This window comes from Gossypium raimondii, chromosome 8 (genome assembly GCF_025698545.1).
Source record: "Gossypium raimondii isolate GPD5lz chromosome 8, ASM2569854v1, whole genome shotgun sequence".
Lineage (NCBI taxonomy): Eukaryota > Viridiplantae > Streptophyta > Magnoliopsida > Malvales > Malvaceae > Gossypium > Gossypium raimondii.
Window position 1 is genome coordinate 57,198,610 of NC_068572.1, and position 21,701 is coordinate 57,220,310.

Consider the following 21,701-nt stretch of genomic DNA (forward strand, 5'->3'; position numbering starts at 1 on the left):
ACAACAATGTTACCCATACCGACCTTATCTAAACAAGGCCGCCCCCTGTGTATCAAGCAAATATTGGGATGTGATTCGTTCTTCGTTTTAATGCTTGACCATGGAAATACTTTGATTTTGCCTCTCCGTAACTCATCCAAAAAACTTTAGATCTCTATCGCCAATACACTGCCTTTTGCGCAACAAGATTATTGATCGCGTTTCTTAAAACTATCATTAAAGTATCATTAACCCCACAATTTTTCGCTTAGCCTCTTTCAGTCGAGATGCAAAATTACCACCCAAAGAAAACTACCAGATCACAAGTCAAGAACTACATGATTTTAGTTTGTCGAGAGTGTCATGCGACGGGCAAGCATGCCACCCCTCTTGCACGACATCAAAGAAGCCATCTTCGGCGAGCCAATGATTTTTGAACTTGAAACGTCTGGGTTTTTGTGAGGGGAAATATGAAGCAGACACCAACTTTAACGGGTTATGGTCGGAGGTATCACTCACCAAGTTATCGAGTTTATCATAAGGAAAAACATCTACCCACTGTTGATTGATAAAAGCACAATCAAGCTTCTCCATGGCAAACGCATTGGACCCCCTCTCTAGTTCCCAACTATAGCTAAATCCAATAAAAGGCAACTCCATAAGATGGCAACCAGCTACACGTTATCGAAAACCTTCCATCAAAGAAACCGGGAAGGTGACACTACCGTATTTATCTTTTGGAGACTTAAGGTTGTTGAAGTCACTGATGCAAACCCATGGAAGCTCATGTAACCGAGAAAGTGACCATAGAAGTGCTGAACTAGCTTGCTTCCAACTAGCTTGAGGGTCTCCTAAAAAAAAAAGTTTAAGTACCACTTGAATTCACCATTTAGAATCAATATCTTCTTTCATAATGAAAGTATAAAAAAATTTAGGTATCAATTAAAAAAAAGGTTTAAGTGCCAACTTGCTTCCAATTTAAGTGCCAACTTGCTTCCAATTAAAAAGTAATTTAGGTATTGCTCATGACAAAAAAAAAAAAGATATTAAAGCGAGACAAAAAAATTGAAGTACTAAAGTGAGAAAATAAATATATTTTAAGAACTAAATCATGAATTAAGTACTTCAATTATAGGGTACTTTCCCAATTAAATTAGAGTTTTCATCATAAGCCTTTTAAAATATTCCACTTAATTAAGGGTAAAATATTACAGAGTTATTTAGACAAAAGAAATTTACTAAGGGGTAGATTGTAGTGTGTGAGGCATGAGGTATATTCGATTTCTTAAAACAAAATATTCTGTTTTCTCAAATAAAATCAAGATGTAGCATAATTTATTACTTATTAGTAAAGATAATTAGGTTTGGTTGGAAAGGAAGGGTGAACTTGATATAAAGCCCAACCCTTAGCAGAAAGCTTCGGTCCCCAGCTAGCTTACGAGTATCGCATGCAGGCCTTTAGCTCATTACAATGTGGGAAAATCAGATCAGACACCATAATCAGTCCACTACAAAGTTACTTTTCCATCCAGGTTCTTCGGCTTTCTCAAACACTAATCTCTGTAGATCATCTACTACTTTTTTTCTTACAAATTTTAAATTGAGTGAGAGGATGATTTTGCATAGATGCTCATGCCAGTTTTTTCTTCTTTGCAACATTAAATTATCATTTCGCTACACACTCGAGTCACAAGAAGAAAGAAGCATAAACATACAAAGATTCACAAGACCAGCTGGCCGACAATCAATCCATCGGGCAAGACAAAGCAAACCAAACCAAAACAAAGCCCAAGATCGATGCATAGAAAAAACAAGACGAATCAAACATGAAGAGGCAAAATGGGGGCCAACCCCTGAACTATGAATCGGCATTAAGCTCTTTTAAGGCAGAATGATTATACAAGTTTTCCAGGACCGTGTGGACTGCAATCAAAGCTTGAAGTGACGTTGTTTTGCAGGATCAGCCATCATTGACTCTGTTGGAACAATGGCAGCAGCAAAAAGAAAACAAAGTTGCAAAACAGAATTTGCAAAACTGAAGCAAGAAGTATCGAAGCAAAAGAAAACAAAGCAAAGCAAAAACAGTGAACAAAATTGAATACTCAGCAAATTGTAACTGAACATTTTCTATTTTCATTCAAAATTTGAATATATAAAAGAGTTACAAATTTGATTCATTTGACAGTTACCTAATGACATAACTGCTCCCACTTAAACTAAACTAATACAAGCTTAAGTCAAATACAAAATAAGCTGACATATCAGCTTTTACATCATCAATCCAATCACAAACTTAATCCAACTAACTTTGGAAACTAGTTAAAGTTGAACTAAACTAAATTACAAAAGAACAAAACATCCAAAGTTGATTGCTTCATCTGGTTCAGCTTCAGTCTTGCACACCAAGCAATATCACCAAGCTCGACAGCCAACCATGCTGCTGGCCACATGTTGCTTTGCAGTCCAGCTTTCAACAGACTCACTGATGCTTTGACAGTGTTTTGATATACTCATCCAATAGATGAAACACCATGTATAACACCGTGAAGAAAATAATGGATCAATAAAACTGGATGTTCCTTTCCAAATAAGAACAATTGAGCTCATACATTGCTATGGAGGACAAAGAGCCAATGTGAAGGCAAACGACATAACAGTGTGGGTAGATGCTGCCCCCTAACTCAGTAACAACGATGAATGATAATTCTCGGAGTTATTTTTAATATAGTTTTTATAATATTTTAAGAGCTAATTTTAGCATTTAAATTAGTTTTTATTGTATTTTATAATTTTTTAAATTAATTATATTTTATTTAAATTTTGTTTGTTTTTCATATTTTTAGAGTTAATTTGGGTTTACTTGTTATTTTTCTTTCTATACGGTGGATTTCGGATGAAGAATGGAAGACTTAGAGTATAGAGTAAAAAGTGGTAAAGTGAAGTCTTCTGTTCCACCGGATTTAATTCAGTTGCAGACTTGTAGTGGAGTAATGATTAAAAACCCTAAAAACAATGGTGATGAGATTTAAGAAAAAAAGAGGAAAATGTGCAAGGAATCACTTGGAGGCTAAAGAACAACTCTCTCATACCAAGAAAAACTTCAAATTTGCAAAGATAAGAAGAAAAAGATATCCGAAGAGCTTGGTATTAATTCCTTAACTATTTTCTCTTTAGATTATTTGTTTTTACTTTTATTGATGCAAGTTTATTTTGAATATTTTTTGTATTGTTTTCTCGACTTAATATGAACTAAACTCTTTTTTTTTAACAATGACGAACCCTATTTTTAGTTAATTTACTTTTATTTCAATTGTTCCAATTATTGTTAATTATTTATTCACACATGTGCTTATTTAATCTATTTGTCTGCCCACAAATTTGTATTAATTTGATAATCTTGATTTGTCTTGGAAGAAAATTAACGTTTAGATTTAGATTGAATAAATTAAGATTAACTTTAGTAGTGCTAAGGAACGAGTTAATTTGCATCTAAAATAGGAAGATACTTGATGCCTAATCAACCCATAGGCTTGTTCTTAACGATTTCACCTAACATGCCTATAGATATTGGAAGGGTCTAGTTAATGCGATTAAATCATGGATTAGTAATTATATAGATTCAACAATTGAATGAGAGATAATTAATTAACTAAATTAGATGAAGTTAGAGTTCAAGTATTTAAAATTGATTGAGAAATTTTAAAAATTCAATTATTTTAGTTTAATATAAAAAACTCCTTACTTAGCTTAATTTAATTTCAATACTAATTAGAATTTATTTTATTGATATGAATAAGATAAAATTGAATAATTGATATTTAGCAACTTAGAATTTGATCCTCTAGAAAACAATATTTTTTATTACTTTAATATTAAATAATAGTTTAATAAGAACGTTACTTGTCTGTGAATATTTTCTTCCAACTCTGAAAATAAGTTTTTTCGTCCACACATGTGATTGCTAACACAATTATCAAGATACCAAATATTTTTATTTGATTTTTCACTTTTGTTAAAAGTGAGGAATACACTAGATTCCACGTTTTTTTCTTCTTCTTTAGTTGTTGCTACATGATTTCTCTCCTCCACCCTAAGAGTTTATATACACTCATAACTAAAATGACCATATTTATTGCAACTATAACATTGTATCTAAGATTTATTTCCTTGTTGAAGTCTACCTCTACCTCTACCTCGACCTCGACCTCGATCTCAAACTCCTCGTTCATGACTTGACATCTGATACTCTTCACTTGTTTGGCCTTTTCCATATAATTGATTGCACCGTTCACATGTTCCCCGTCCACCTCTATTTTTGCCTCTATATCCTCCACGATTGCTTGTACCTTGTCCAAAATTATTGCTACCTCCACTTTCATTGAAGGACAGCTTGCTTTGCAAGAATTGCTTCAAATTTCCAGTATCATCATTTTGCTTGATTTTATGGTCATGAGCTTGGAGGGAACCCACATGTTCGTTGACTGATATTTGTGACAAATCTTTTTATTCTTCGATGACGACAACCACATAATCAAATTTGTGTGTTAGTGACCGCAAAATTTTTTCCATTACTCTTGCGTCATCAAGGGTTTCTCCATTCTTTTTCATTTCATTTACCACTTCTTTTACTTGGGTGACATAATCATCAACACTTTCTGAAACTTTCATTTTCAATGTCTCAAATTCGGCTTTAAGAGTTTGTAAACATACCTTTTTGGCCTTTTCGACTTCTTGAAGGGATTTTTGCAAAATTCCCCATGCTTCCTTTGACGTCTTGCGTCTGAAATTTTTTCAAAGGTTGATTTATCAACACCTTGAAAAATAAAGAACAATACTCTCTTATCCTTTTTACGAACTTCTTTCAATACTCTTTTTTCTTCGTTTGTCAAAGCCGCTTCAGCAGCTGCATTTTCGGGCTCGACATATCCTTCTTTGACAACGTCCCGACAATCTTGAGAACCGAGCAAAGCCTTCATTTGGATACTCCAATTGTCATAATTTGTCTTTGTTAATTTCAAGACCTGCGGTTGAATCATGTTTGCTATTGTGACGTCGACACGAACCTAGCTCGGATAACAGTTGTTGGAAATGTAATAAACACTCAAAATCAAAGTAATTTTATTACATATAAATATTACACAATACAAATACAAACTTTTCTTTCTCTCTATACTAGTTGCTGCTAGATTTCTACTCTCACACTTTTTTTTCACTTTCAACACACACATTAATATACGAAATATACATACATATATATATATATATATAAAAACATAGTATACCGCCTTAATGATTATTTATCCTTTAAGTATATCATGAAACTTCCAGTAACAATGTATTGATTATGTTCATCCTTTGTGAGTTGCAGGTCACTTTGCAATCAATTTCAAAGCCACGTTTTGTAAAGTTGCTGGCTAATTTGAACAGCAACTCTTGGCTTCAATTTTCTGTCAACTTTGAAAGTCCGTTTCACTTCAACAATTTGTACAAGTGGCTTACAATATCGGAATGTTGTTATGCATTGCTTGAAAGTCCAGAAAAAAACTTAGGAAAATTCTTTTTTCATGGACCAAGTGATCGCAGTAATACGCAAGCTCCGTTTGCAGATTGGTTACAGAACCTGATACATGCCATTCTAGTACCTAACACTATTGCCACAAATTATTATATGATTTCTCTTACCCACTATGCATCTTCTCTAATGCCTTCTGTTTTACCAACCATGTCTTGTGGTATAACACGGTGTAATCGTATTCGCTACGGATGTGTGCAATCAAAATCAGGATCAGAATCCTAGGACTCACTCTTACCATAGGTAATATAAAGTCGGATATCATATCTGAATCCAATTTCAGGTGGCTATTTGACATGCCTGCAAAAACTCATTTATCTCACCATTCATAATTCAATGTCCAATAAAGGTCAGAATGGGAATCGAGGTTGTTAATCATGACACATACTTACAACAACACATGTATGTAGAGCGGTATACTTCCTGATTGTCCAGAACTCTGACTTCCTCCTCATAGATGTCATGATTTTCCATGGACATCTTGTTCCAAGCATTGCACACTTCGCCTCATACTTCTCGGGTTGAGATTTTGTAACGTGAAAATTTACCCCATGCTTTATGCTATATCGCTTCATTGCAGCAACCAAAGCGTGCTTGGAGGAAAACTTCATCCTAACCTTTAAGTCGCCAAAACTATCCCAACCTAGGGCGCGTTTTCATTTTTTTTCTCCAAAAATGATCTAAATTAATAAATATATAAAAAGACCTAATTTCTTAAAGTTTATTAAAAAAAGACATATATCAATAATTAAACCCTTAATTTTTACAGGGCACAAGTACATAACTCCCCAGTATCCTTCCTTTTCTTTATGAGACGTTCACAGCCCACCATGAGACGTATGTATCCGCACCAAATGAAGTTTTCCTTACCATAATCACTTTGTAAATCATCATACTGATCCTTATCGAATTTCTCTTTATTCTTCGTTGTAATGGCAGGTTGTAAATGTAACATCCACAGCCCAAAAGTAATTTTGAAAAGGAAAAAAAACAACATTCCTTTAAGATCAAGTGATAATCCATCACTGACCAGGCCAATTTACTTCATAACACGTGCCAATTGTAATTTTCAGCGCCAACAACCCCTGCAGTCCTTTCGCTTCATCGTTGGTCAAAACTTAGAAGTCTGACAAAACTTGAAGTAAGATGATACCCACCATTGAAATTTGAATCCTTACAATTTAGAACTGAGCAGAAGCAGAACAACAATCGATGCAGACCACTTAGATTCCTTTTTCGAGTTTCAGTACTGTTCTAATTCTAAAAACACCCACTTTCAGGTATCCTCCCCTCTCCTGTCTTTCACCATCACCAAAGCCAGCTGCAACACCATCAAAATGCCTAATCCATCCTTCAATTCAAGAAAACCCATTTCTGTACACGCTTTACCAATCTTTGTCAGCCTGTTTTTCTCCGCCATTCCCCATTCTGCCCTGAAAATACCACCTCCTTTGCCCATTTTACCCCTCCCTTCGGCTTCTCAGCTCCAATGGCAACTCTCTTCCATGGCACTCTTTCTCCACTTTGGACCCAACACCTTCACTGACTCAGAGTGGGGAACAGGCCATGCCAGCCCCTCTGTGTTCAACCCCACCCTACTAAATGCTTCTCAGTGGGTACATGTAGCCAAGGAAGCTGGGTTTTCAAGGGTGATCCTTACTGCCAAGCATCATGATGGCTTCTGCTTGTGGCTAAGTGAATACACGGATTATTCCGTGAAGGCGAGTCCGTGGAGAAATGGGAAGGGCGATGTTGTTGCTGAGTTGGCTGCGGGAGCTAAGGAAGCTGGTATTGCTTTGGGGCTTTATTTGTCTCCATGGGATAGGCATGAAAGTTGCTATGGGAAGACCCTGGAATACAATGAATTCTATATCGGACAGATGACTGAGCTGTTGACTAGGTAATTCATTGTTTCGTTCGCCCTTTTTGAGTTTTCGCTTGTTTGCTATCTTTATTTTGTTTATAAATTTTGATATGTTTTTCTCAATTTTGTTCTTGTTGGTATTGTTCATTTCTGATTTAGTACTTAGTTAATCTTTTATGTTATGCATTGGCTGTCTCTTTGGGTCTTTGTTTTTTTTTTTAAAGGAATTTATCCTCTGAATTTGTTCGTTGATTTATGTTCATAGGAATTGTGTTTGCTTATGCAACTGAGTGGTTTTGTAATTATTGTATTGCCTTCTCTTTGAGCTTGTTTGCTTGAACTGTATTGGTTTTGATAATTTCTGGTTGATTTTAGGCACTCCATTGATTATGGTATGGAGTGACTCCTTTCTTCATAGTTTTATTCCATTTTAGGTTTTCTGAATTGGGAAGTGCAGAGTGTTAAATTTCCCTTTTCAAATTTAAGCAGATATGGAGATATCAAGGAAGTATGGTTGGATGGTGCCAAAGGGGAGGGGGAAAAGGATATGGAGTATTACTTCGATGCTTGGTTTAGTCTCATTCATCAGCTCCAACCAGATGCCGTCATCTTTTCTGATGCAGGTCCCGACACAAGGTGGATCGGCGATGAGGCTGGTGTTGCTGGTTCTACTTGTTGGTCTCTTTTCAATCGAAGTAATGCCGTAATTGGTGGAACCAATCCTCAGTAAGCATCTATTCCTATTTTATAATTTAGGCCTTTTTGCTCAAAATTACCTGATGATTTTGCCGTTGCTTACAGCAAATTCTCCATGAAATCTGTGAAGTTAGGACCTGCTTGCTTTGAACCATCAACAAACCATTTTCTTTTGTGCTTTTTGGATTTGGAACCAAACTAGAACCCATAGTGTTATAACATTATTTATGAATTATCTAACAGATACTCCCAAGGAGGAGACCCTCATGGTCATGACTGGGTACCTGCCGAGTGTGATGTCTCAATCAGGCCGGGTTGGTTTTGGCATGCATCTCAAGTGCCAAAGTCAGCATTGGAACTTCTTGATATATACTACAAATCAACTGGTCGTAATTGTCTTTTGTTGCTAAATGTGCCCCCAAATTCTTCCGGTCTTATTTCAGATGAAGATATACAAGCACTCCAAGAATTCAAGGAACTTCGGAGGTCTATATTTTCAAATAATTTGGCCGAGAAAGGTCTCCTAACTGCTAGCAGTATTCGAGGAGGCAATGATAATTATCAGTTCAGTCCATATAATGTCTTTGAAGAAAGTATTTACACCTACTGGGCTCCTGAAGAGGATCAACGTGATTGGGTCTTATATTTGGACCTTCAAGAATCAGTATCTTTTAACGTTTTGCAAGTTCAAGAGCCGATTCACATGGGACAACGCATCATCAAGTTCCATCTTGAGATCCTGAGTGGAGGTAGATGGAAGAATGTGATTAGTGGCACAACAGTGGGATACAAAAGGTTGCTGCAATTTCCAACAGTTCAATCTCGGTACTTGAAGCTTGTCATTGACATGTCTCGAGCTGATCCTCTTATTTCTTATATGGGGCTCCATATGGATCGATTTTCCATTCTGAGCCATGCATCTAATACAACCTCACAGATATATGTTAATGGTAGTCAAGTCCTTAGGCAAGTTCCAAACAAAGATTCCCAAACTGCCACAGTTTAGTACATGTAATTTCAAGCTGCAATTATTGTACTGGTGAGTGTTAAAAACTCTTCCTAAAATTTATGGTTACATAACTGGGGGCATCTTCTAATGCCTAATGTACAAATAAGTTGATAGTATTGCATGTGTGCGTGATTATTAATTTGATCACCCTTTATTCTTATAGGCAAGATATTCTCTTGAGCGTCGAATCTCGACCATTATGATGAACTAAATTATAACTGCAAGGGTCTGTTACTACATTTCTAAAAGGTGAATGAAACTGTCAGACCATCATAGAAACATTGTACTAGTCATCTAGAAACAAATCTGTTTCTGGTGCTTCATAATCGAGTTTTGGGATTTTTAGCTCATTAAGGGATAATTACATTGAAAGGCTTTCCTTTTTTTGTCTTCTTACATAGCAATGTGTATAAATAAAAGGGGAATGAAAAGGAGTTGGGATCCATTTGCTTAACCACTGTATAAGACACAAAGGGGGTACACTATTGATAACAATGAAGCATTTAGAAAATCTCAATTTATGTTCAGAATGTGCATGAGCAAATTGTGTCACAACAAGTGGGGTTAATTTACTGGGGAGCAAGTCTCTCTGCTGTCTTGGATGATGCTAGCTTTCCCTGCATCCAGTTCTGCAGCATTTGTAATGAAGCTTTTGGTTGATCCATTGGAACCATGTGACCGGCATTATGTACCTGCATTTTTGCATTTTGTTTTTTGGTTTTAAATGTGAACAATTGATAAGCATAAAAAATGGAAAAAGAAGCATGCAGATGCATTGTGTTTGAACCTTAAGGAAAGCGAGAGGGCCATGGCTTTTCAGTTGTCCAGCTTCTACACCATCAACCATAAATGAAACTGTGGGAGCTGCCCCAAACTCTTTCTGTCCTGACCATTTCATGGCATGAACCCAGTTTGAATTTCCTGCCTCAAGTGAAAAAATCACATTAGTATAGCAGAGTGAATAATCTATAACATTTCTTCAAAATCTCTTTTTCAGTTAACAAAATCAAGAAGAGTTGAAGAGTCTCACCAAGCCAGTTGCATATAAGATCATACTCTCCAGCATATATAAGCACCTTTATACCATCCTCTAGAAGAGCAGGAATGCCAACTTCTAAGTTCCTCATCCAGTCTGTAATCATGGCATCATATACTTCGGTGCTGCATGACACAAAGTCAATGTTACCGACCCCTAAGGCATCCCGAACTGTTTTCTGATTGAGGAACGTCTCCACTGCCGAGAAATCGTAGCACAATTCTCCTTCGCATTCCTTTCTAATATCATAGTACTGTGCATTAAAGATGCCAGAGTTCAGAATCATGATTTCTATTTTTGCTTCCTTCTGAATAGAAATCACTTTTGTAATTATATAATGATAGATATTGGACTTATCTTACATTTATATTACCAGCGATGCTCAGAATCTGATCAAATAAAGTGTTACAGGTATCAAAAGAATCCACACAAGCATCTCCACCTTTAGAGCCTGCAATGGTAGTTCAACGTTAACAATAAATCACAAAAGAAACTGTACAGATTTTGATTTTAATCTTTTAGAGCTGAGAGGAAGCAACTACCACATCTTTTGATTGCTTGCACGCATGAAGGGACCAACTTTTTGATATCGACATAATCAGATTGTGTAATTATACTTGTGTTCAAAGCATAATCTGGGTATGCTTGATACTGGATTTCAGGATCTGTTAGTCCATTCCCGATTGCAAAACCCTGTTCGAATATTAGAGTTAAATCTTAACCCGAAACATCAAAACGAAAAGTCCATATTCAAATGGTATAAAGGGAGACGAAGAAATACGTACCTTGAGATTAACATGAATTCCCTCTTTTGCCTTGTTTCCCTGGTGAACTCGAACAGCGAAAGCTGGAATATAGTGCCCGGCATAAGATTCTCCGGTTATGTAGAAGTCATTCTCAACATACTCAGGATGCTGCTTGAAAAATTCCTGAAAGTACAGAAGACAGTTAAGTCAATTTTTGAATGCTTCTGTTGTATGGAAGGAATGTTAGACCACAACAAACCTGCAAGAAGTCATACAAATCGTTGCTGACACCAGTTTCATTATGGCGAAGGTCGTTTTCGTCTGAAGTATAACTGAAACCGGTTCCAGTGGGCTGATCTACAAACAAAATGTTCGATGCCTGACAACGGACAATAAAATGTGGATTGATAAGCAGTAAGGGATTAAGTGTATCAGAGAAAAATTTGGAATTCTATCAGATACCTTGTCCCAACCATAGTCATTCCATACAAGCGACAAGTTTTTGGTAAGATGGAAAGGACCATTTTCATAAAACAATGCCAATTCACTGCTACACCCTGGACCTCCAGTCAACCAAATCACTACAGGGTCTTTCTTGCTGTTCCGTGATTCGAAGAAAAGGTAAAACATCCTGCGAAAATTACATAAGGAGATAAAGAATCCACAATCAGTATTATTGTCAGCATTAAAGTATATTACAGCTCTGAATCATACCTAGAAAACTAGACAAACCACTGCATGATTTGGACTAGGCCTACAAAATAAACCAAGTCTGGCACTAAGGTTTATATAATAGCATGTTCTTCATATAGCAGATAAGCAATAAATTCTGCTTTACACCATCAGGGATTTTGGAATCTGTATTGGCTCTTATGTTACTTGGACATATATTCAATATTCACTGCACATACAATCTGATTCTAAATTTATATCATTTGACATAGCATGTATATAAGATTTAGAACTCATGGCTTACCTTGCAGATACAGCATGTGGAAGTTTATAGTACCCAGCATGGTGACCAAACTCCTGAATGGAAGGCCCAGGTTCCCCAAGCACTGGGAACCTGAATTGCTTTTCAACAATCTTGGAGGTCTCAACTGCAGGGGCATTGTCACCAGCATTAATAGCATCTTTAGGGAACAAATTAAGTCCTCTTATGAGCTTTTCAGCCCGTAACTTTGCCTGGCTAGAACTTGGAGATTGGTTCTTCCAATGGGAAATAGGCTTAGCCGAGAAAACTGAAAAGAGAACAAAAAGAGAAAGCAAACAGAGATTTTGACAGAAAGTAGAGGCCATTTTTGTGGGGTTTATCTTGGTTTCGATGAATGCAAGGTCCTGTTTGATTTGTATAGAATTTGATCATAAAGCCCCCACTTTGAATAGAGACAAAGTCCAAATACAAAGCAAAAAAAGAAGGAAAAAAGAAAATTAACGGTCACCACTTGGCACCAGCTTTTCCCATCTAACCTGCCGTGTGAAAACTACTGATAAACATTGAACCCTCAACTCTTTTTTCATTAATTTTTGTTTTGTTGAATGCTTAATTATCTCCATTAGTGATTTAGACAGCTGCATCAACTTTGCTTTTAAACCCAACCTTATTATTTAGCAAATTAAGTGGAAATAAATATCACTACTGAAATTTTTGCACAAATGAATCTTGCCTCTTTTAAAACAAAATAAAATCTTCAATTTGAACTTAAAAAGGAATGTGAAAATGTCTGTCTCCATCATCTTATTATTAAATTTTCTAGAAAATTATATACAAATAATTTACATGGCTTGCCTTGTCATACAAGGATCTCCATTGTTTTTCATTTAGGGTTTATTATATAGCATTCACGTCACAATATCTGAATTATTCTATCATTTAGAGAAATTTAATGAATGAGACAGCTGGTAACATATTTGTTTGTGTACAATATTCATGTTTTGTTCTTCAATATATATATATTGATGATAACTAAATTAATTATAAATACGACTAAGACAAGCGCACCTATCGAACAATAGTATAGTTATGGTGAGTAGGGAATATCGTATCCACCATCACTAGAAGTACTAGTAATTACTATTTTTCTATTATTTAGCTGTCAAATTTGAGTGATTATTTTTAATCTAAAATTACTAAACTAATTTAACTAATAACGTAATAGAGAATAAAATAGGAAAATTATCGAAGATACCAATGAGATAGACAATACCTAGGAAATAATTCACCTAGACTTTCCTTATTATTTTGAATCTGAATTAAACGATTTATTCACTTGTGCCTTAATCCGTAGAAATCCCTAAATTATGTTAATATCTCTTTCGAGAGTAAGAACAACTGATTCTAGGATTGCATGCAACTCCACTCAATTATGCTAGATCTACTCTTAAACAGGGACTTTTGCTCCACTGAAATAAGCACATTAAACATGAATTAATATCCTTAGATTATTAAAACGTGAAATACGCATACATAATTTAGTACAAGAATCAAATATTTATCATGTAAATCAGAAATCAAATAATAAGATTCATCATAGGTTTCATCTTCCCTAGGTATTTATCTCAAAGTTAAGATAACAACAAGACATGAAGAAACCCAATTAAACTTCTAAAGAAATTAAATGTAGATCTTCAATCTTGAAGGAGATCTGCTTCCTAAGATGATTCCGATGGTGTTCTTCGAGTCTTTTCTTCAGTCTTCTCTGTATGCTCCCTTAGGTCCTCTTCTAATATGTATTTATAAACTTTAGAATGCCCTAAAAATTAGGTTTTTCCGCGTAAAAGGGAAGCAAGGTTTGAAATCGACATGGGCTGGCATATGGGCGTGTGGTCAGCCCGTGTGGAAATGCCCATGTCGTGTGGATCTTGGAAACAACTCTTTTCGTCTGATTTTAGCCCATTTTTCACTCCCATATACTTACCTAAGTATAGAAACATGAATTTAAAGGATTAGGAGCATCAAATTCACTGATTTACATAATAAATCATCTAAAAACGCATCAAGAATGGGATTAAAAACATGTTTTTTTTATAACTTATCATATATATATATATATATATATATAAAAGAATTATTGTTTGATGAACCTAGTTATAACAGACTTTCCTTTTGTCATTTGTTTTTTTAATCATCTTTTTTCCTAATCAAGAATAATAAAAAGAAGGGGGGCTTTGAAGGCAAGGCTAGAAACAAGATTAATGTTGCGTACAAGACATCAAAAACCCACACTCAAAACATGACAAAACAATAACTTGACTTCACTCAATGTTATAGAAATTGAAGAATGAAGTGAAAGGAACATGGGATCTTCCTATAGACAATACTGTGATTTCATCATTTGATGCCTGCTAACTGAAATGCCATTAGATGGATTGCTTCTGTCTACCTTTTAGATGTCACACCAATGTTAGTTTAATTGAGTAGCTTTGAGTTTCAGCCTGCTAAATTTTAAATTTAACCACAATTCAATATAATTACGAAATATTAAAAAATTAAAAAAGAAAGTCACATTTTTCATATGAATTTTAACTTACTTTTTGAGTAAACTAACTTTAGGCATTGATATGATGAATTATTTGGTTGTAGGAAGATTGAAACCGTCATTAAAATCATCTTTTGGTCAATAAGAGATTATAAAAATGTGATGAAGATGATATGGAAGGATATTCATCACCAAAGAATGTAAAATCGAAAATTTAACGGCTAAGAAATCAAATCAAGAAAATCATGTCTTTTTTATTCAAAAAATGAATGAATTAGTCATTGTATGTTAGATAAAAAAAACAAACCGATCCTTTCTATTCAAAATTTCACCATTTATTATTATTAAAAACTGACGTAGCTGACAAAATAAGCAAACAATTACACATGGTGTGCTATGTGTACCTGATTTTGACGTATAAGAACAATTTTAAAAGTAGAAATGGATGAAATTTTTAACAGAAAGATCGTTTAGCTCTTTGCTCTAACAAACACGACTAAATTACTTGTTTTTTTATTATAAAATAAAATGTACTCCAACTTTTAGTACAAAAGTCATGAAGTATAAAAATACTTATTTTAATATATAGGCCATTTTGTCCACTGGTCAGAGCCAATCATCTGTCTGGCTTTTATCTATTTAAGAGTGAAATATGGCTTTTTCATTTGGAAAAAAAAATTATATTGTAAATCAGTTTGAATATTGAAATTCGTCATTATATTTTATTCAGATTGATATTTATCATTATATTTTTAGAATATAAATAAATTTATCACTTTACTTTCATATTAAACTTTACTATTAAATTTTAAAATTTATTAAAATTTCTCACCAACTTTATTTTTTAATTAAAACTTACCGTTTAATGTGATTTTGATGGTTTAAAAGAATGGAAGTAAAATATTTTATTTGAATATTTAACAATATATTAATTTATAAAAAAATAAAAATTATTTTTGTAATTATGAGGTAATGGAACAGCCCAGTTTCTGCCTACATAATAGTTAAGCGACCTTCTATTTTTGGGCCCACAAATAACCCAATAGTTTTGGGTTGTATCATTAACATCTGAGAGTAGATGTTCTACTTCCAAAACCGGATAATGTCCAGGGGTGTAAAAGATAATTTACTATTCTTAAAAGGTTTAAAACTTTGACAAATTTGTGGGAAAAGAGAGGATGGGAAGGAAGAAAATTAATATACCAGTTATCTAGCCTTCTTAATTGCATGCTTAATCGTTGTCCATTTTATCATCTCACTTTGATCTCCTTCTGATTCAATCCTTGGAATGATCAAATGTTTCATTGTACACTTACAAATGTTATGACTAACATATCACACTTGCAGTCAAAGTCGTTTTCAAATCTCTATATCTTACGCTAATTCTCTACTTAGTGTTTGTATACTGGCCTGTGGTCAAGTATCATGTGTGAGCTAATGTAAGGGAAAACTCAATACTTGTTTTTAACAAGATATATTATAGAAATTTCACGTGTTATGCGTACGTAAGTAAAGAAGATCCAATACTTATCTTTTGACATGTGTCCTTCCTTTTCTTTTTCTTATATATTTTAATTTCTAACATTAATTAATTTTTATATTTTTATAATATTATCAGTTAATCTAAATATTTAATATCATTAATTTTTATTAAAATATTGATTCGATTTTTATTTATATAAAAATGCTATTCTAACAAAGAAAATTATATTTCCACATAGTTAGATTATGTGTTCTAAAAATTCCACATCAACTATTGAAATCATTCATGGTGATAATTATTTGGACTAACTAATGAAATTATAATAATAGAGGAGCAAATTAGATAAAATAAAAATTATATAATAATTAGAAATTATATACATGTAATAATTTTAATAATTTTATATTTCAAAAAAATAGTATAATAATTATATATATTAAAAAATAATTTTAATAATTTTAAAATCATTTATTGACGTGGCATATAAGACAAAATAGTGTCACATTAACATTTAATTATATTTGGACAACTACGTCAGCGATTAATATTGACCGTTAGTCAACTAACGGCCACGCCAGCATATCCGTTAAAAATAAACCCATTTGACAAAAAAAAAAGGTTAAAGGTTAAAGTGATTAAAAAAAAACATAAAGAGCCAAAGTGACCAAACAGTCAAACGTTAAGGGCTATTTTTGGTATTATGCCAATTAATTATAAAGATAATGAAACAATTAAGGAAAGGTAATAATAATATAAAACTTTGAGATAACTAAATAATCTTGACTTGTATGGTGTTATGGTTAAAATTTATCAGATACCCCATGTGATATAAATTCAAACCGCGTGATCCTTAATTTCCACTCTTAATATTTTATAAAAAATAAATAATGAAAAACACAGTCACTTACATAACAATGAATTAAAACTTAAAAATAATGAAGTCAATAAAATAATTAAATAATTGTTTTGGGTTTGGATAACTGATTAAAGCTTTTGGTTTATGGGTGACCATAGGCTATTACAGACAGGACATTTGTGTCACCTTCGTCTTCGTATTGTAGGCTAATAAAGGCATCACAATACAAAATTATTAGATAAATTAAACCAAATTAGTATTTGAAATTGGCTTCCATCCATAGTTAAAGTTTCCAGCAGCTCATTAATTTGTTGAAATATAGGGTTACACTTTCATGTTGATTTTGAATGATGTAGTAAAGACCTTACCAAACTATTCATTCTTGGGAAATTATTAGTACTTAGGATCCCCTTTCCTATGGAAAAAAATCAGTATCAATATTCTCTTATCTGAAAAAAAGTCAATTGTTATCAAATAACAATAAAATCATTTATCACTAAGACAAATGATTCGTGGTTACGTTACTATTCATCTATCATGTAATGTTGATAAGAGGATATCATTTATCATTTATTGGGGTATGAATTCTACTGTTATGGAATGATGCTACATCATGCTGAAGCCGTATACCCAACGTATCAACTTTTATAAGTTCCTTATCTATTTGAACTCAAGCTTTCATTTATATCAAAATATACGAGTCACACATACATAGTTCATCATCCACTCAAGATTAATGTGTGTCACACTATGAATACCGCAAGTGAATAAATTCGTAAACGGATCAAGGATTTATTTTACTTAGGTCCTGCCCGATATACTGTTAGTCTAGTCAATCACATCTATGTTTCTATCTTGTAAGAATCATTCACTTTAATACCCAAGACAAAGAATCTCACTAATTAGATTTGATAGACAACATATTAGCTTTTCAATCGATTTGCTCAACTTTGATTAGACTAAGGATGTGTTTAAATTATCTATTAATATAAGTTATCTTTTCGTATTACAATTCGACCATATAATATCGCTTAGTATTAGTTAAAAGTTAGACAATCACTGAACCAATATTTGCTTTCATTTTTCTTTGCATGCAAAAATCATTAAAGACAATATATAAAGATATTAATGATATTGATTAATATTTTATTAAATCAATTTGTTCAAAAAAATTATAAGTACATATAGACGAAATCACTACACTAAGGGCACTAGATCTCAATAGTCTCCCACTTGCATTAATGAAGTAAATGAGTCATATTTCTCATTTTCATACCCTCTATGTGTTTCTCAAAATTACAGTCTCCCTATCCCAAGGTTGTCCTCTAATGCGACTTTAACTGCATCCACTATCCCATATGTTACTACCTCCCTTATGATATGATATTTTCTATTAACATATTTTATCCTCTTGTGGTTTCTAGTTTCTTTAGTGTTAGCTATTGTTGCACTATAATCATTAGGGGTGAGCAAAACTCGATTTAATTCGAAAAAGTTAAAAAAATTGAATTCTAAGTTAACTGAATCAAGTCAACTCGAATAAGTAATCTAAATTTCGAGTTCGAGTCAAGTTAAATTTTACAATTTGAATAATTCGAATAACAGATTAGTGTAAATACTCCTTTGGTCCTTATCAATTTTGAAAATGAGTAAATTGGTCTCTCTCAACAAAATTACAAAAAAATCAAAATACTTTTCAAAAGTTAAAATATTTATAAAAGTTTCAAAATTTATATATTTTTAAAAATTATAAAAAATTTAAAAATTCTAAAGAATATATAAAAAAGTTAAAATTTTAAAATTTTTCTAAAATAATAATTTTGGTAAGCTAAATAAGTTAATTAATGATTAAATATTATTATACTAAAGTATTTTTTTTCTTCTTATTTTACTTTGAAAAGGTTTTCAAATATATATGGTTTTAAATTTATGTGCTCTCACATGGAATTAGTTATATTGCAACAAGATTTTAATTTGGCTTATTTAATTTTTTAATTTAACTCGATTTGAATTTTTTGAATCGAATTAGAATGATAAAATAGGACTCGCCAACTTGATTAACTCGAAATTCTTTCACTCGATTCAACTCAATTCGATCGAATGTTCACCCCTAATTTTCATAATACAATGTGATAGCTTTTTTTCCATATTAGGAATGACTTTAAGATCTATAAGGAACTTCTGAAGCCATATATCGCTTCTTTTGTTGCCTCAAAAGTTGTCACATATTTGACCTCCATAGTAGAGTCAACAATGCAACTCTACTTGATACTTCTCCACACTATAGACTCATTGCCTGGGACAAAGACACAGTTCAATGTTAATTTTCTTGAATTCCAACATGTTTTAAAGTCAAAATCTATATAACTAATAGGAGTAAGATCTCCCATGGAGTACACAAGCTTATAGTCCATGGTTCTACGTAAATACTTGAGTATATAGTTAAATTCTTGCCAGTGTGTACGATTGGGATTCGTCTAATATCGACTCACCAATCCTATTGCGAAACAGATATTTTGTAACACCCCCTAACCCCAAGTAAATAACAGACATATCATACTTTAATCATTAAGTCCATTAATTGGACTCTCAAGGCCCAAATTTCGTTTCAAAAGTGGATCAGGTTATTATCATTTCATACTTGTATCAAATATGTCATATTAGTTCCATTTCATGTTTATAACCAATTTAAACATCATTCTATCACAAAACTCTTATACTTAACCTATACATCACCTAAGTACATGCCACATTATCAAAACAAAGATACATCACTAAAATTAATCTGAGGTCGGGATTCTTTTGGATGCTGGACCGGACACTAGCTTTCTACTAACTTGTGCATGGAAACAACCGTGCACTGAGTATAGGTATACTCAGTGGTATTACCATAATTCAAATTTATAACATTAATCAATAAATTATATACATTCAATTTATGCCTACAATTATTCATTAATTATCTCATACTTTAAATCAACTTGATCATTAATATCAATAAGCAATATTTCACTATCTCAATTTCATTGGATTTCCACATCTCATTCCAATAGTTCATTTCAATTCATATACAATTCATTCAATTTATCACTATATTCAATATCAACTCTATTGCAATTTGTACTCATTAGTATCATATAACAAAAATTTACTCTTAATCAAATCATGAACTTTAGGTTCATATATTCAAATATCATATCTCGATTTCAAATTCACATATCAATTCACAATTTCACTTTCTCATTTCTTTCCATAGCCCAATCAATCACACTTATTCAAAATTTCTCATTTCAATTATTTACCCCTATTAACTTGACTCGGACCTTGGCGGATACACGGATCCAACCAAACACACCAGAATGGCACCTAGTGCCTCATCGGATAGTTCGAAGCAATAAAGTGACACCCAGTGTCTCATTAACAGAGCCGAAGAAAGTTGGTACCTATTACCTCATCGAAACTATCCCTGAACACTTGCAATCCTATGGCATGCCAACTATATCCGACTCAGTCCGACTAGTTAATAAGGTATTCAAATCATTTTTTTTCTATTTCAAATTCACTTTCGATTCAATCACAATTCATTTCAAATTCACTTTTCACTTTCTAATCAATATACAATTCAATACCAATACATTTTTCCACTTTCCAATCAATGTACCATGAAATGCTCATATATATTCATACTTCATTTCAATTTCATTCAATACACAATTTCTCATGTTCACAATTCAAATCAATTTCTCAATCCAATATGCATTTCAATACCACATTAATTCTTTTAATTCAAATCATATCACTAGTAATTTCCATTCAATTCACATACAATTCAATATCATTTAATTCAATATCGATATTCACCTTATTTTTATTTACTAAACATATTATTCAAAATTCAACAATTGCAATTAATAAATTCAATACCAATACGTATTTATCATTCAATTCAATCGTGATACTTACCTCAATTTGCTTATCATGTATATTAATTTAAATTTTAACAATTAATAAGTAAATTTGAATTATGGTAATACTAACCGAAATTTCTCTCGAGTCACTCATTGTCCACCTTCTCCTTTCCTTTCTTGGTCAATGACTCTTGCACGACATTAACTACGTAATTAAAAAATTAAAAATATTAATACACAATTTCATCTAATTATTTCCATTTATACCTAAACTTTACCTAAATTCTAATTTAATCCCTTATCAATACTAATTTTATTTTCTCAATTTAACTCCATATTCTCTCTCTTAATTCTTACTATAATTTCATTTTAACCCTTCAATTTCAACATAAATTCCTAATTTCAATTCTTTAAATTTAGTCTCTACTATTCAAAACTTACACTTTATATTACAATTAAATCCTTTACTAACTTCTAACTTGAAATTAAATCAATTTAACCCCTTCATCGTCTTTCCCAACATGAACCATGTCTAAAAAAATCTAATATCTTACAAAATTTCAACATAAATCCAAAAATACTTTGTTCTAGGATTCCAAAATATCAAAATTACAAGAAAAGATTAAATTAACTTACCAAATTAACTTTGAACGTTGAAACCCAAATTTTCCTTTTCCTTTTCTTTCTTTCTTTCTCCCCTGTTTCTTCTCTGTTTCGTCCATTGCTATTATATCTTTTCTTTTAGTTTCTGTTTATTTCTTTTACTTAGTTATTTAAGTTATACATATATAATATAATATAATATAATATAATAATATAATACTTATTTATTAAGTAAATAAATATAATATATATTAACTAAAATATCTCAGATATTTCTTTTGTTATGCCGCCTCAATTTAGGCTAATGGCATAATTTATTATTTGATCCTTCTAACTTTTATTTAATCTATTATTCAACTTTTACCCCTATTTCAATTTAGTCCCTTTTCACAATAACTCCTATTTAAGTCAAATTCACCTAACCAAAACCTAATTGATCATACAACTAACTTTGTAAATATTTTTAATAA

At 32.6% G+C, this 21,701-nt stretch overlaps 2 protein-coding genes and 1 long non-coding RNA gene across 4 annotated transcripts; 1 reads left to right on the forward strand and 2 right to left on the reverse strand.

The window, feature by feature from the left end:
- Positions 1 to 6,612: 6,612 nt before the first annotated feature.
- LOC105792415 (alpha-L-fucosidase 1) lies at positions 6,613 to 9,287 on the forward strand. Its single transcript, XM_012620993.2, has 3 exons — positions 6,613 to 7,451; positions 7,905 to 8,141; positions 8,355 to 9,287. Exons 1-3 carry the CDS (start codon positions 6,889 to 6,891, stop codon positions 9,115 to 9,117), a joined length of 1,563 nt encoding a protein of 520 aa, XP_012476447.1. The 5' UTR covers positions 6,613 to 6,888; the 3' UTR covers positions 9,118 to 9,287.
- Positions 9,288 to 9,545: 258 nt separating this feature from the next.
- On the reverse strand, positions 9,546 to 12,344 carry LOC105792416 (serine carboxypeptidase-like). Its single transcript, XM_012620994.2, has 9 exons — positions 11,879 to 12,344; positions 11,365 to 11,533; positions 11,162 to 11,281; positions 10,942 to 11,085; positions 10,699 to 10,849; positions 10,519 to 10,607; positions 10,151 to 10,409; positions 9,908 to 10,041; positions 9,546 to 9,812 (listed from the first exon to the last, which is right to left on the reverse strand). Exons 1-9 carry the CDS (start codon positions 12,199 to 12,201, stop codon positions 9,690 to 9,692), a joined length of 1,512 nt encoding a protein of 503 aa, XP_012476448.1. The 5' UTR covers positions 12,202 to 12,344; the 3' UTR covers positions 9,546 to 9,689.
- A 1,001-nt stretch (positions 12,345 to 13,345) lies between these two features.
- On the reverse strand, positions 13,346 to 21,394 carry LOC128042957 (uncharacterized). Of its 2 annotated transcripts, none has more exons than XR_008198573.1 (3): positions 21,265 to 21,394; positions 20,759 to 20,833; positions 13,346 to 13,820 (listed from the first exon to the last, which is right to left on the reverse strand). It is a non-coding gene; the product is annotated as an uncharacterized LOC128042957 (long non-coding RNA). The 2 variants fall into 2 exon arrangements; XR_008198574.1 differs by lacking the exon at positions 13,346 to 13,820 and adding an exon at positions 18,563 to 19,016.
- Positions 21,395 to 21,701: the final 307 nt, after the last annotated feature.

Excerpts from the sequence above, each read along its gene's own strand:
- LOC105792415 (XM_012620993.2), top strand. The coding sequence starts at position 6,889 with ATGCCTAATCCATCCTTCAATTCAAGAAAACCCATTTCTGTACACGCT. Across the intron at positions 7,452-7,904 it reads ATGACTGAGCTGTTGACTAG|ATATGGAGATATCAAGGAAG; the intron begins GTAATTCATTGT and ends AAATTTAAGCAG. Across the intron at positions 8,142-8,354 it reads ATTGGTGGAACCAATCCTCA|ATACTCCCAAGGAGGAGACC; the intron begins GTAAGCATCTAT and ends ATTATCTAACAG.
- LOC105792416 (XM_012620994.2), bottom strand. The coding sequence starts at position 12,201 with ATGGCCTCTACTTTCTGTCAAAATCTCTGTTTGCTTTCTCTTTTTGTT. Across the intron at positions 11,282-11,364 it reads ATGACTATGGTTGGGACAAG|GCATCGAACATTTTGTTTGT; the intron begins GTATCTGATAGA and ends GTCCGTTGTCAG. Across the intron at positions 9,813-9,907 it reads GCCCTCTCGCTTTCCTTAAG|GTACATAATGCCGGTCACAT; the intron begins GTTCAAACACAA and ends GCAAAAATGCAG.